Genomic DNA, 13,474 nt, shown 5'->3' on the forward strand with positions numbered 1-13,474 from the left:
GTCATGGTAAGATTAAGCTGTTCTAAACCAAAATGAAATACTGCTCGTAAGAAGTAGTGATGTTTACATACAGGAACTAATCAAAACTGGGCAGAATAGGCTGAATGGAACAGAACAAACAAGAAACTCGTAAGGGATGTTCCTTCCTTATAAATATCCTTCTCCTCCCTGGTACTACTCAGAGGTTTTTTTTATTTGCCTTTCCCACGTCTCTTGTCTGTGCTTTCAGATACAGAGAGCCTCACAACATGCTATAGCTTGAATGTTTGCATTCATCAAAGTGAAAACTTCTATTAATAAGAATTCAATTATTTGGAAAAGTTTCCTGGCAGTACAGCAGCACCTTTTTAAGTTCGCTTCCAATGGGAATTTTACTTTCCATAAACCTCATTTGAGTCATAAAATACAAATAGATGGTTTGCTGTGACTCCAAAGTAAAGGACTTCACAGGAATGAGCATGAAAAGTAGAGTCTGTCCCAAGCATCTGTGGAACAGTAGGAAGTTATGGTAAGCTTGTGAATAGTAGCACTGTCTAAGGCTCCCCATGGGAATACTATTAAATTAACAGCACATTCAGATTAATTGCTTTTTTTTCTTTCTGGGGATTTTTTTTTTTTTTCAGTTGCCCAACAGGTATCGTGTAATGCAGAATTGTGGTTCACAGAGGTCACCCTGCAACACAGTGGGTTTGATTTGGTGGTGAGGTTTTCTGGTTTTGCAGCTTTTTCTTAGCGGTGTTTCAAAGTCCCGAGTTATTCATTTATCAGACAGAAATAGAAAAGCAGCTACAGCGCTCTGACCCAACCACACCTGAATCCTCAGGGAAGTCAGATGTCTCTTCAGAAGTCATGAACAGCGAGATAACAACATCACACACACGCTTTGAATTTTAATTGTCACTATTAAGGATTAGGAACAATCCCTGTTAGCAACCAATTTTGCTGGCATTACTGAGCCAGACTCAGGCCTGCTTTTAGCTTGCTGTAATGCAATATTCATGCCTCAAGCCTGATTTTAGCAAGTTCTGCTCCCATCTAGAGCATGAACATCACTGGAGGCTCCAAGTCCCCTGTGTGGTATCCCCACCCTTGCTAACTCTTGACCACAGGGGAATTATAACAAGGAATAAAGTAATCCTTCCCTTGCTACTGCCAATGTAAGAGAGCATTGTTATACCAGTTCATAAGTGATCAGCTTTTCTCCTGTATGGCCATAATGTTCCTTCCCAAAAGAAAGCTGAAAATATGGGGAAATTGACTGCCCCTCCAAAGCTGCTTTGGTGTCCGAACAGGTCATCTGTGCAGAAAGAATTTTATTTGAAATATCCTGCTCTTTGGGTTTTTTCTGGTATCATTGCTGGTGCTTCCATTCAGCACAAATAGGATTGTTTCCTCTGACACTTTATTTCTACAGATTCCATGCTGGGTCATGACTAGAAAGGACAGGCTGCAAATTCGGCATTGCAGAGAAAGAGGGAAAAAGAATGGGCATTGCAAAAAGACCAGCTTGTATTTTAGTCTTCAGAAAAATGCATCTCTTTCCCTGCTTTTAGCCCAGGGAAATAATCTGGCTGGTGCTTTATGCCTAGCCTTAAGTAACAGTTTTAAGTGTCTGCTATATTTAGTCAAAGAGAGAGCAAGTTTTGTGAACAACTTGCAAAGGACCTATGCATGTGCCAGCTCCCCAGGGTAGTGCCATTGCTCTAAATGGATTAACTTGGGATTTACATGACTAAGAGCTGCGATACGGGATGCCTGAACACAGAAGGCATAAAATGAAAACTTCCTCCAAGAAAATTAAAACATCTTCCTCTCTTCTCAACTAAACCAAATAAATAAATGAAAGAAACCAACCTGATGATGAAAATCCCAACAAAGGAGCTTTACCCTTCGTCAAAGCTGTAACTTCTCTCTTAATCGGGTCATGCGATACAAACATTAGCAGTGCACATCCTGCTTTCGCTCCATGAGATTTCCCTTCTCCAACTCCTTTCCCTTGGCCATGGGAAGAGCTCCAGACCCCCCTTGGTCTGATAACTTCCATTAGCCCATCAAAGTTGCAATCTATGGTCTCAGTCTTGCAAGATCTTAACTCCTACAGCAATCAACAGATCCGTGTCACCTACCCTACCTGCCTGCCCGCGTTGTCCTCAGCCCACCAGCCCATTTCACGGTCGGTGGCCAGCATGGACCCTTTACTCTCACATAAGCAGCCCTTGAACAGGAAGCACCTGGGTGTTCCCCATTTATAGGGCAGGTGGAAGCGAGGCTGTTGCTGCCGTAAGTAAAAACACAGCATTAGCCAGCATCCTGGCTCCTGGTGGGAAAGTGTTTTACTAATCAAAAAAATACTTTCCACCCTGTGGCGTCTTGCAGACCTTTAAACTTGCATCTGCAAAAATCAGAGAAATTTTTCTGTCACTCTCACAACAAAGTTAAAATACAGAAACCATTTTTAAAACTTGAGGATAATTTTTTTAAAAAAAAAAAAAAAAAAAAAAAAAAAGAAAGAAAACTTAAACCTGATTAGAGATACTCTCCAAGCTCAGCACAGGGTGGCATGGGCAAGGCAGAACTTCGTTTTTAAAAATTGTGGGAAATTTTTTTTTAAAAAAAAAAAAAAAAAAAAAAAAAAGAGAGAGAACTTCAACCTGATTAGAGATACTCTCCAAGCTCAGCACAGGGTGGCATGGGCAAGGCAGAACTTCGAGCTCATTAGGGTAAGGCTGCGTTCCCAAGTCTACTATGGGGGGAAGAACAGGGGGAGTTGGAGCAGCTGAGCTTTACTTGACCAAAAGGTATCGTCATAAAACACCAGCTTTTTCCTCATTCTATGCTAGACTACAGAAAGTGAGAGGGGGATGAAGACCAGAAACTTTGGGCTTCTCATAATCCTAATCTCCCAAACCATATTGTCATGGAAAGTGAAATGCTGACAGAGTAATGACTGGTATGAGGTTGGGAGTATGACGTGGAGCTAACGAAAGTGAAAGTCTTTCAGTGCGGCACTCCAGAGCCAAAGGGTAGCGTGCATTCTTTCATCCACAGATTCACCATGCATTTCTAGTTCTTCTACTTATATCATTCATTTCACCTCAGAAGAAAATATTTTGATTGATGATGTGCTCTTACTGTAATTCATGAGACTCTATATAACAGTGTAACACTTTGCATTGCAGTGGATAACACATTCATTCCTCTTATGGGATTGTAAGATGGCATTCCTTGCCAGTGGATCTAGAAAACAAAGCAAGCCCTGACCTTCTCCTAGATATTATTAAAAGACAAACAAGAATGATATGCCAGAATGCAGAAGGCCACTGCAAGTAAAGAAGGTTTATAAATCAATCATACAGAGTAGAAGTTTGGAAGTGGGGTTACAGGAGAGATTTGAAGGAAGACAAAACTGTTTATGATGGGCAGAAGCTGAAGACTCTGCAACATCATCTTCTATAGGATGCAAAAGCCATCCTCTGGAAGGCAAGAAGTTAGATAAGAAACTGAGAGAGCCTGAGAGAGTGAAATGTTATGTGGGAGATGAATGAGAGAGGAAGGTTTATTATTTGGACAAGAAATATAATATTGATGCAGTCAAAGACAAAAAACTAGTGAGTGGATTCAAGGAGGAAAGTAATGTGATCCAGGATTTTGCCTGTAATCTATCAAATCGTCCTCATCCTCGGCTGGGATATCTAGCTTTCCTATTATAGGATAGTGTAGGTGTGTATTTGGGGCACACCATGTGCTTTGCTGACAGCATTATCATGAATCCACTTCCTCTTGTATCCAGAGTTTGAGGCAATTAAAACCGCTCCCAGCTTTTACTAGAAATTTCAAAGTAACAATTTTTCCTTCCCAAAACAAATGACAGCCTGAGACTAAGGACAGATACTATTTAGTGATTTATAGAGACATACAACTTACTTATCACCAATGAAATCTTTGTATCATGCCACACATTATCAGTGTATAAGAGTAGAAAGAAATATCTATAGAAATAGAACAGAATAAGCATTGGCATGATTGCCACCAACAGCACTTCAGGCCTTCAGAAAATAAAGACAATTTTAACACGGCATACATTTTTGAAAAGGCACAGAGCTTAAAATACCTGGGAAGTAAAATAGTGGTGAATCAAAACAAAAAAACTCCAAGTCACCACAATGGTGTTGTCACATCTGCTAGCTTCACAAGAAAAAAAAAAAAAAGAAAGAAAAAGGAAAGAAGGGGACAAAAATTCCCAAAAGACCCCAGGCTTTTAAGTACCTCATTTGCGTTAATGACTCCATGAGTTCAAATGTGCTCCTATTTTACTGTTGGGTAATTACTGTTATGGTAATCAAAACATCACTTGGTTAATCCAGCATATCGTGTTGAAAATAATGTAAAATAATATTGTAGGCAGATAATTTAGCTTGACATATGAAGACTTGCTCTCATTCATAGGATTGAAAATTTCTCCACGTGTTTAGTGTATAGCACTGCAACTAAATGGAAAAAGTTCTGTTTAGAAGAAAAGTCTACAGAAATGCATGCCAAAACGTACATAAAATGTCCCCCCAGATCTATCATTTAATAAAATTTCTTATGTCTATTAGCTGTCATAACTTGTCATTCAGAATCCGTACAAACACACATCAACGTGCAGGCTCCCTCTAGAAGTAACGAGGTTTTCCAAGGGCTGATGATGACCAACACCCGGACCTCCCCATCATTTTAACGTGCTGAGTAATCAGCTTCATTATGGGTCAGTTCTTTATAACATATCTGGTATTTCATCACCTTGTAAGCATTTTTAGTACGGCAGCTGAGTCGGTCACACAGGGATACCAGTCAAGAGCTCCTGATACATCTCGCCTGGCAGGCAGACTGGCCAGCACCAATGCAGGACAAACATGGCCAAGTCACATTGGCCTTTCTGTTGGATGAGTGAAAACATCCCCTTAAACTGCTGAAAAGTTTTAACAGAAAATCACTTTACGCTTGTCTTGTTTCCCCAAGCCACTGTGAGAGAGGAAGCTGGAGGGCACAAGCCATGGGTGTAGCTCATTACTGCTGTTATGGCTTCAGGTATTCAAATAAGTGCCTGGTCATGTCTGAAAAGAAAGTTACTCTCTGTCTATGTATTGCTTCTCTTGCAATGTGCATAGTAATCCCAATATTCCCAAACCCTGAGCAGTTCCTACAAGAAAAGGAAAGAAAAAAGAAACATTTACAGCCCTTACTGGTCCACTCGCCACTGATACACAAAATATCAGAGAAAGCTAAATAGGAAGAACCAGATGGAAAATTTGGCAGGTGTTTGGAAAATAAAATATATAACAAAAATTGGGAAATGTCAGAAGGTTCTTTAAAAGGCCAGAGGAAGAACTGGGAGTGCTGATACCCAGTTTCAGCAAAGCTTGAGGAAGGAAAAATGCCTGTTGTGAATACTGTGGTTGATTTTGTCTAAAATAACTCACCCCCTCGAACTTGTCTGGGTCATTGCAGGAAGCGTATCCTTTGGGGCTGTTTGAGTCTGTCAATGCCAATTCAAATAGATGACAGCACCTGCATTTGGGAAACATATATCATTACAAGAAAATCGAGAGGAAAATCAACTGTACATGCTTTTATATGCATTTTAAAAGATACAAATTCTCTATGGTATAATACAAGGAATACCCCACACTTAGCATAATTAGGATCTTTGTGAGTCAAGGTTTACAGTCTTGTGCCCAACCAGCCAAATATTAAAAGCCTGTGACTAAACAGGGAAAAAAAAAAAAGAAAAAAAAAAAGCAGCCCTGCAAACTCTATTTTCTTACTGTGAATGGCTCGTGTTGAATCATCCGCTTGGGCCAGATAATGCTTGCACAAGTTGTCAGATAATGAGTTAAGCGCCACAAATGGAAGGCGCAAACCTCTGTGGTTAGTTGGGGAAAACAGTGGAAATGAATGACACGGGGGAGTTGTTGCCTCCCACACCAACCGCACAGAAGCTCGTCTGTTTTGAGGATTCACATCTTTGAGTGCGGGCTGCTCTGGCCACAACACTGGTCACCTGCTGAGAGCTCGCATTGAATTAGGTTACATTATAATTGGATTTTCCGAAGGCACCGCATTAGCATTTTCCATGATCTCACCCTTATTAGCCAAATCACTAATCAAGAGTAGCGCAGTTATATTGTTTGCTGGTTAAACTATCCGCTGCTATAGTGTCTGTAAGCCAGCTCCAAATTCATGCAGAGATGAAAACTCCTCTCTCCCCAACAGAGACTCGAGAGTTTATTCCGCAGCTAATGTTGCAGTCAAACTCTAATTTTCAATACTTCATGAAAAAGCGATTTCTCTCCGGAGGCTGGTTTGCTTGGTGCTTTGCTTATGTTCTTCCTGAGTCCATATTAGGAGTGTTGTTTCTTTGATCAGCGTAGGCAAAAGCAGCGTGGCTATAAAAGGTAACAGCAGACCAATCCCATCCCATGGACTGCTCCCCATTGCGTCCAAAATCAAATGCTGAACATGTTTAATCCTGTAAGGTTATTATTTTAATGCACAGGCTTTGTATATTGATGGGAATGGAAATAGCTGTTCTAAAAGCAGAAATGACACATGCAGGCAATCTCTAACTGATGACTGTCTTTGTACAGCTCAAAAAGATGTTTGTGTGGGAACTTAAACTCATATTAACTACTTCTGAGCTGTAAGGAAAGCACACGGGGCATCTCATGTGGCCTTATGGTGCAAAAATCTCAGTTCCTTCTTTCAGGTGGGATCCCGGCAGGTTTGGGTACCTGCTTGCAGGGAAGTGAGAGTCTTGCAAATAGATTATCAGGTAATGTTTGCTGAACATCCATTCACCACAATTTTCTGAAAAAAATTCATGTTCTAAATACAATTTCATTTAAAAAGCCAGGTTTTATTCTCAGGTTAGAGGTTACACAATGATGTTCAGATTCATTACAAGAATCATTTGGAAATACAAAGCCATTTTCAGTGAGAAGTTAAACCCATTAAGTATTTCTACTGAAATTCTTCTGATACAAATAAGTACACAGAAAAATCTGTGATTACATTTTTCACATATTTTTGGAGTCACACAAGGAGAGCTGGAGAAAGGATTCGTAAGAGCTGGCCTTGACTCAAAAAGGGGAGTAGGCACCTTCTACCTGGCCTGGTATCAGCGGTACCCTGCTTACAATTACACTAATGTGTTAAAACAGTGAAGCAGATTTCCTTTTTACCAAACAATAAAAATTAAAAAAAAAAAAGTACAGAATTCAAGATGGTATATCAACAAATCATTCCCTGGAATCAAATAAAAAAGACTATAATTCTCAAACAAAAAAATATCACAGCACTATTTGGCTTAGAAGCTTTTGAATTCAAACCAGATGTGACTGTCTCTGAATCCCCAGCAATAGCTGCAGCTTTTCTTGTAAGGCTTTTTAACAGATTCTCATAGGTAGCACAAACAGCATCTTCAGAACAAAGGGCAATAACGCTTCCCAGCAGAGTTTAACTGGATCCTGAGGATCACTAGCCTGTATGATCTGCTTTTCTATTGTCCTCGCAGGGATTTCACCAGGCATAAATAACATGCACTGAAGAGATAAGGAGCTAGGGGCAAAAAACCAGAACAGAACAGAATAATGAAGTTGCAAGACTAGCTTGCATCCTTTGGTCTACACTCCTCCGGGTTATAGGCCGTCAGCGATGGGCTCCCTTCTCGGAGGATGAATCTGCAAAAGTGTTTCAATACAGATTATTTTGACATTGAGAAATACAACTTGCTTATGATTAATTTCCCCCTATTTTGTAACACACACACACACACACACAGAGCCAATACTGTACGTAATTACAACCCTGTAATCAATCCAACACAAATGACAGTAAATGTGAAGAAGCAAAAGAGGGTAGGGACATCATGCAGTGCACTATTAGTCTCTCTCTCAACTTTCACCTAGCCCTGGTTGTTGATACAGAGCAAACAGTAGGGTCTGGTAACCTAAAGCCCTCAGGTAAAAGCTTTCTAGACCTCTAAAAAGAAAACTGACATTCAGTAGTGTTCATAGGTGTACATTAGTATTAGGTGCACCCAAGAGAGTAGGTAAGTATGACAGAGGGAAGAGTTAGGTAGCAGTACCTACTGCTAAGTAGGTGTCTGTGGTTCAAAGATGTGTTTGATAGTAACTCACTTGAGCTAGGAAAACAAAATAAAATCTGAGAAAGGAAATATACTCTTGCCAGTGTAACACCTACTTCCTTCCTGAAGTTTCAAAAGATTCTGGAAATGCTGCAGCACATCGCTAGTAGCACACACACAGGCACACAGAGTTTTTCACTTACAAAAGAAACATTAGGAGTGAAATATTTCTAGCAGGGTTTTGAATTTGCCTAGGAGAATTGCTCTGCAGCTGCTACACAGTAACCCCATCATTCACTTCCAAACCCACAGCGCTGATGATATCCAAAAGTATATGAAAGAAAAATTGATTCAAAAGGTCCCTGTTTGTAGCAAGCGGCAGTACCGCGAATCATCAATTTTGGTGGCACCTTTTCCTTGTAGGTAGTATCACAGCTGAGTATCGGAACAAAAGTAATTTGTTCACAAAAGCCAGGAAGAGCAACAATTAGCAGACTGGTTCTTTGTGCAAGGTAGATAGACATATTTGTGTGTTCATTTCATTTCATGCAAATAGCCCCCTCTAACAACAAAGATGGTAGAACAAAACTTTTCTAACAGGAAATGTGCTTCCAAGCTTCACATCAAATGTTGGCATTCATATAACAGTATCATTTGGTAAAAAAAAAAAAAAAAAAAAAAAAGAGAGGACCTGGATATTCAAACACCTCAGGCAGCTATACAGTGGGGATGCCCTTCAATAATTTTTCTTCCCTCCCAGTTCCAAGTCCCACGGGGACACGCTGAGGTCACCCGGCTTATGCCAAGATGCTTTTGGCTCCTAAAGACCTTGCCCAGCTGGTGCAAACCAGCAGATACCACAGCACTGCAGGTACAGTCTGCCAGAGAAGAAAGGCAAACATGATATAACATGTAGTTCCCCAAAACAAAGAGTTTCTCTCACCTAGGACCACTCAGAAAACCTTTCTGAATTAACCATTCAGACACCTTCTGGATATTTTGCAGTATGAGCAGACTTCAGAGCCCAGCACAGAGTACTTACATACTTAAAACACATAAAACAGGCAAAGGAAGGTGGACTCCATACAATGAGGCTAGGTAGGTAGCACTTGGCTGCTACTTTAACAAGCAAATGGCATGGAATGAATTTTTACATCGCTTCCTTAGATGATCAATGAGGAACTAATGATATTTCCAGATAGCAGATGTATGCTTCATCAAGTCACCAAGAAAGAGAATGATTTAATGAAAACAGCCACCACATCACCTACCACCAGAAGACCACCACCAACGTCCCTTTTCACACAAGTTCCCTTAAATGCCTTGATTCTTCCCTGTGTTTCATTCTCAAAGGAGAAAATAATTCATAGAATCACCGAATCGTTTAGGTTAGAAAAGAGCTTTAAGACCATCAAGTCCAACGTTACCCTAACCCTGCCATTCCACCGCTAAGCCATGTCCTTAAGCACCTCATCTGCCTGTCTTTTAAATACCTCCAGGGATGGGGACTTAACCACTTCCCTGGGCGGCCTGTTCCAGTGCTTGACAAACCTCTCAGTGAAAAAATTTTTCCTAATGTCCAATCTCAACCTCCCCTGGCACAACTTGAGGCCATTTCTTCTTGTCCTAAATGCCAGTGTGTGTGAAGCCATTTAAAATCTAACGGGTACTGAATGATAAATCCTGATACGTTGTTTCATAGAAATAAAATTATCAAATCATGCAGCTGTTTAAGTTGCATATCCCATTCCTCTTCACATGAGACTTTTCTACCTGGTTCTCTGAAAAACTGCAACACGTTCTGTGATCTTTAGCTCAAGTTGACTTTTAAAAGCAATACCCTTCTAAAAAAGGCAACATTTCATGTTCTGGAGTTAGAAATTACAGGTGTGCTAATGGCCTTTTTGTTATTTTGCAGTAGCAGAAATCAAGTTGTATCAATAAAAATCCTGAAAATAATCACATTTTCATTCCCAGTGGGGATGGCAAGCTGCTAATTAAATCTGTCTTGACTAGTTGGGAGCACAGATAATTTCTAATGTAATGTATGCACTGAGGACTGGCTAATACCAAAAATGTTTAGGGTCTGGGATTTTTTCCAGGAAATTTAAGATGTCAACTAAGTGACTTTTTTTCTGTCTGGTTTTCATTGAAGACCTCCACAAATCCATTTTTCAGTTCTTCATTTCCCTCCCCCCTCCCTACAGATGTCATTATTTTCAGTGGGAAACCCCACACTTCTCCCTCCTCTTCTTCCAATTAGCTGTAATTACAACAACATTAGCAGCAAAGTAGGTACCCTTGAGGGCAAAAATCTGGAAAGCAGCAGAGTGTAGAAGGGAACAAGAAGAGATATTATAATGAAATTAAGCAGACACATCATGCTGCTTCATGTCCTCATCTGGGCATCCTTAGGGCTTTGCAGGTTGTTTTCTGCTTTCCCTAGGCGTGCCAAGACAAGGTGGTGACCAGCTGCTCTCCCTCTCCCACGAGCTTCCAGAGCTACCCCTTGAACTGAGAGGTAGATGAAGGGCTAAGTTTTGGTTTCTCCCTGTGCCTGGCATAACTGGATCCAAAATAAAACGTACAGTTTCAGTTAAAGAAATCCATTAGTCACATCTGATGTTCTGAAAGGATAACTGGGGTTCTTAAATACATGTACTAAGAATCTTTCTGCCAAGAAAATAAATACCGTAAGATTAATTTCGGAAGTGAAAAAGGCAATACATGGCAAGTTGTAGCATGCAAAAGGGTTCTTGCTCTGAGTAGGCTTTAAGCAATAAGCCTCTTTTCCAGAGAATTTTTCATTAAAAAACTGGGTTCAGGGAAAATCTCCAAAATCAATCTTTTTTTTCAACTGTCTTTTCAATTTTGCACAGTTGGATAAGGAAGTAAGTCAACATTGCTTGCCAAATAAACTGACATTAACTACACTTGCTGGAAATCTTTCTGCCTTGCTCCTTAAAAAAAAAAAACAAAAAAACCCCAACCAAACCAAAAAAACCCCACAACAAACCCAAAAAAACCCCCTCACAACCAAGAATGAAAAGATCAGAAACCTGTTCGAGGAAGACTGAGTGACAAAACACAGAGAGATTTAGGAGCATATGTCCCTCCAAAGGCAGTGTTGCTCATCAAACAAGGCTAAGCTGGAAGAATTTAAGCACAGTTTAGGACCAGGCTTTCTGCACAGCAAAGTACCTTGTGAGGGACCAGCCCAGTGGCAGGTAGGAAGAATTATTCTCTTGGAGATACATTGCTGGTGCAGTGAGACAACATCTCATTTCATCATCATCTTCCTTCGTGTCTACCTGCCTCCCATCGCTTACCTTTCCAAATTGCCCTTCTCTCTTTATTGTGACCTTCAAGGAAACACCTTTGCTTTTTTGGAAGCCAGACGATTTCCCCTAATCCCACTTTGCAGACAGGTGGTTGCCCTGTGAGGACTACCTGAGTGGTCTTTCCCTGGCAGCCTGATCTACATTGCAGCCCACCTACGGAGCATGGCTGGACATAAAACATTCCTATCTTTCTCTTCGCCCTGCCTGCTTTCAGCTGGAGTACTTCATGTTTGGGAAGATACGGAGAAGAAATACTTATGTTCCCAGACAAGCAGAACTCTGGTATGAGTTATCTGAGTTTTTAAACAGTTTAAAAAAGGAAGTGCAACACAAACCTTTCTGGATACAAATGGGAAGAAAACGCTAGTAAAATCAGACCAGTAAAATTGAACAGAGCCCACACCCTCCTATTCACAAACCACCTATTGGGTATTTCTGGATTCAGTTTGGATCCCATGGTGGCATGGAAAACTGAACTCTTGATGAGATTGCAGCATGAAAGAGCAGGAGATGAGGAACAGGGTTAAACCCTCACCTTCCTGGGGCCATGCAGACATACAGATGGCAGGCAATTGCATCCTGCAGTGCAGTCTGGCATGAAAGCCACCCCAAACCATGGGTGTGCCTTTAGTACCTGTTACAATGAGAATACGCAAGGGTGTGGAACACATCAACTTACTAAACATGTCAGCAAGGACAGAATCTTTTTCCCATCCTTTTTGGAAGATTATTATTTTAGGTGGTTAGTAATTCTTCACTGTCCCATGCAACCCCTGGCAGGTCAAAGTTGTCTGCATGCTTACCAATGGAGAGGCTGTGTTTTTTAACCTATAAAGCCTACTAAAACCATTTCTAGGGTCCCAAAGCCAGAGGGGCCTGAATGGTTCTTTAACTTTTAAGTAAACTCCCTAAAGCCAGAGACATGTTTTTAAAAACAAGTTGAGTGGCTCTATGCAGCCAGGGGAAGCACCAACTTCTGGTTAAAGAAGGCAATTCAACAATAACCATGGGCAACTGCGGACAAGTGAAAAAAAAAAGTTGATAAAATAATTCAAATCTTGATTACTGAATCAAAAATATCAAGAAAGGCCAAGTCTTATCCACAGGATCCCTTCCTGGATGCCAGAATGTCTACATCCAGCCAGTAGCTTTTATTTTACTTATTAAGGTGTATAGAGAAGTAAAAACATTAAGTAAATGTAAGCAAACACAAATACCAGGATTGCTAGTGGTCACCTCCACATACTCATACACACACACTCCTACCATGACATTTCTATGCCCAACATGAACCAAGGCAGGAAAAAGATACTCGAGCATGCTGTTGCGTCATGCTCCGAACTCTGTGTTCAAGGGTATGCTGATGTGATTTCAAAGCTGAGGACCGGTCTCTCAAGCTGCAGCAGCCAGCCTGTGACAACTCTGGGACTAACCATCTCTCTCTGCAGAGCAACTTCAGCCTTACGTACCACAAGGGCTACAAGACCCTTCTCTTCATCCAGATTCTTAACTGGTCCATAGATACTTAGTTGTAAAACAGAGAGGTAGATCACTAAAACCAACTCCTTATGCTCTTTTCAGTAGGATTAAATCCTTAAATGGCCCCTTGATACTCTAGCTGCAAAATAGAGAGGCACACGGATTACTTCACCAACAAGAAGCCTAGGGTAGCTCTGAGGTGTTTTAGTGAAAGAACCGAGGACTGCTCAGCACATCACCGAACTGACAATTTTCTTGGGAAAGAGGAAGCTGATGTAGCCCTGATTAAGTAACAAGTGGTGTTCACTACTCCGAACTCTGAACAGACACATAAGATTTTTGCATAAAGCCATACTTCATAGCTGTAATCTTAGCAGTTCCCTTTAGCTTCACTCTCTTTGTAAAGCTAAATGGCAAGGATTTTAATTTAGATAATTACTATTTCTTGCTACCGTGGAACATCTCTTGTTCATTCTCATTTTGGAAAGAAAGGCTTAATGGAAAAAAGAACAGTTTTTTGAGTCAG

The 13,474-nt window shown here is 40.7% G+C and overlaps 1 protein-coding gene across 1 annotated transcript in view; it reads right to left on the minus strand.

Annotated features, from left to right (window-relative positions):
• Positions 1-7,649: 7,649 nt before the first annotated feature.
• The window catches only part of TNIP3 (TNFAIP3 interacting protein 3), a 78,343-nt gene continuing 72,518 nt past the window's right edge, over positions 7,650-13,474 (minus strand). The window contains exon 13 of the mRNA XM_035889643.1: positions 7,650-7,721. Coding sequence (XP_035745536.1) covers positions 7,690-7,721 — 32 coding nt within the window. The 3' untranslated portion in view covers positions 7,650-7,689. The remainder of the gene's footprint in view (positions 7,722-13,474) is intronic.

This window comes from Egretta garzetta, unplaced genomic scaffold, assembly GCF_000687185.1.
Source record: "Egretta garzetta isolate BGI_Z169 unplaced genomic scaffold, ASM68718v1 scaffold342, whole genome shotgun sequence".
Lineage (NCBI taxonomy): Eukaryota > Metazoa > Chordata > Aves > Pelecaniformes > Ardeidae > Egretta > Egretta garzetta.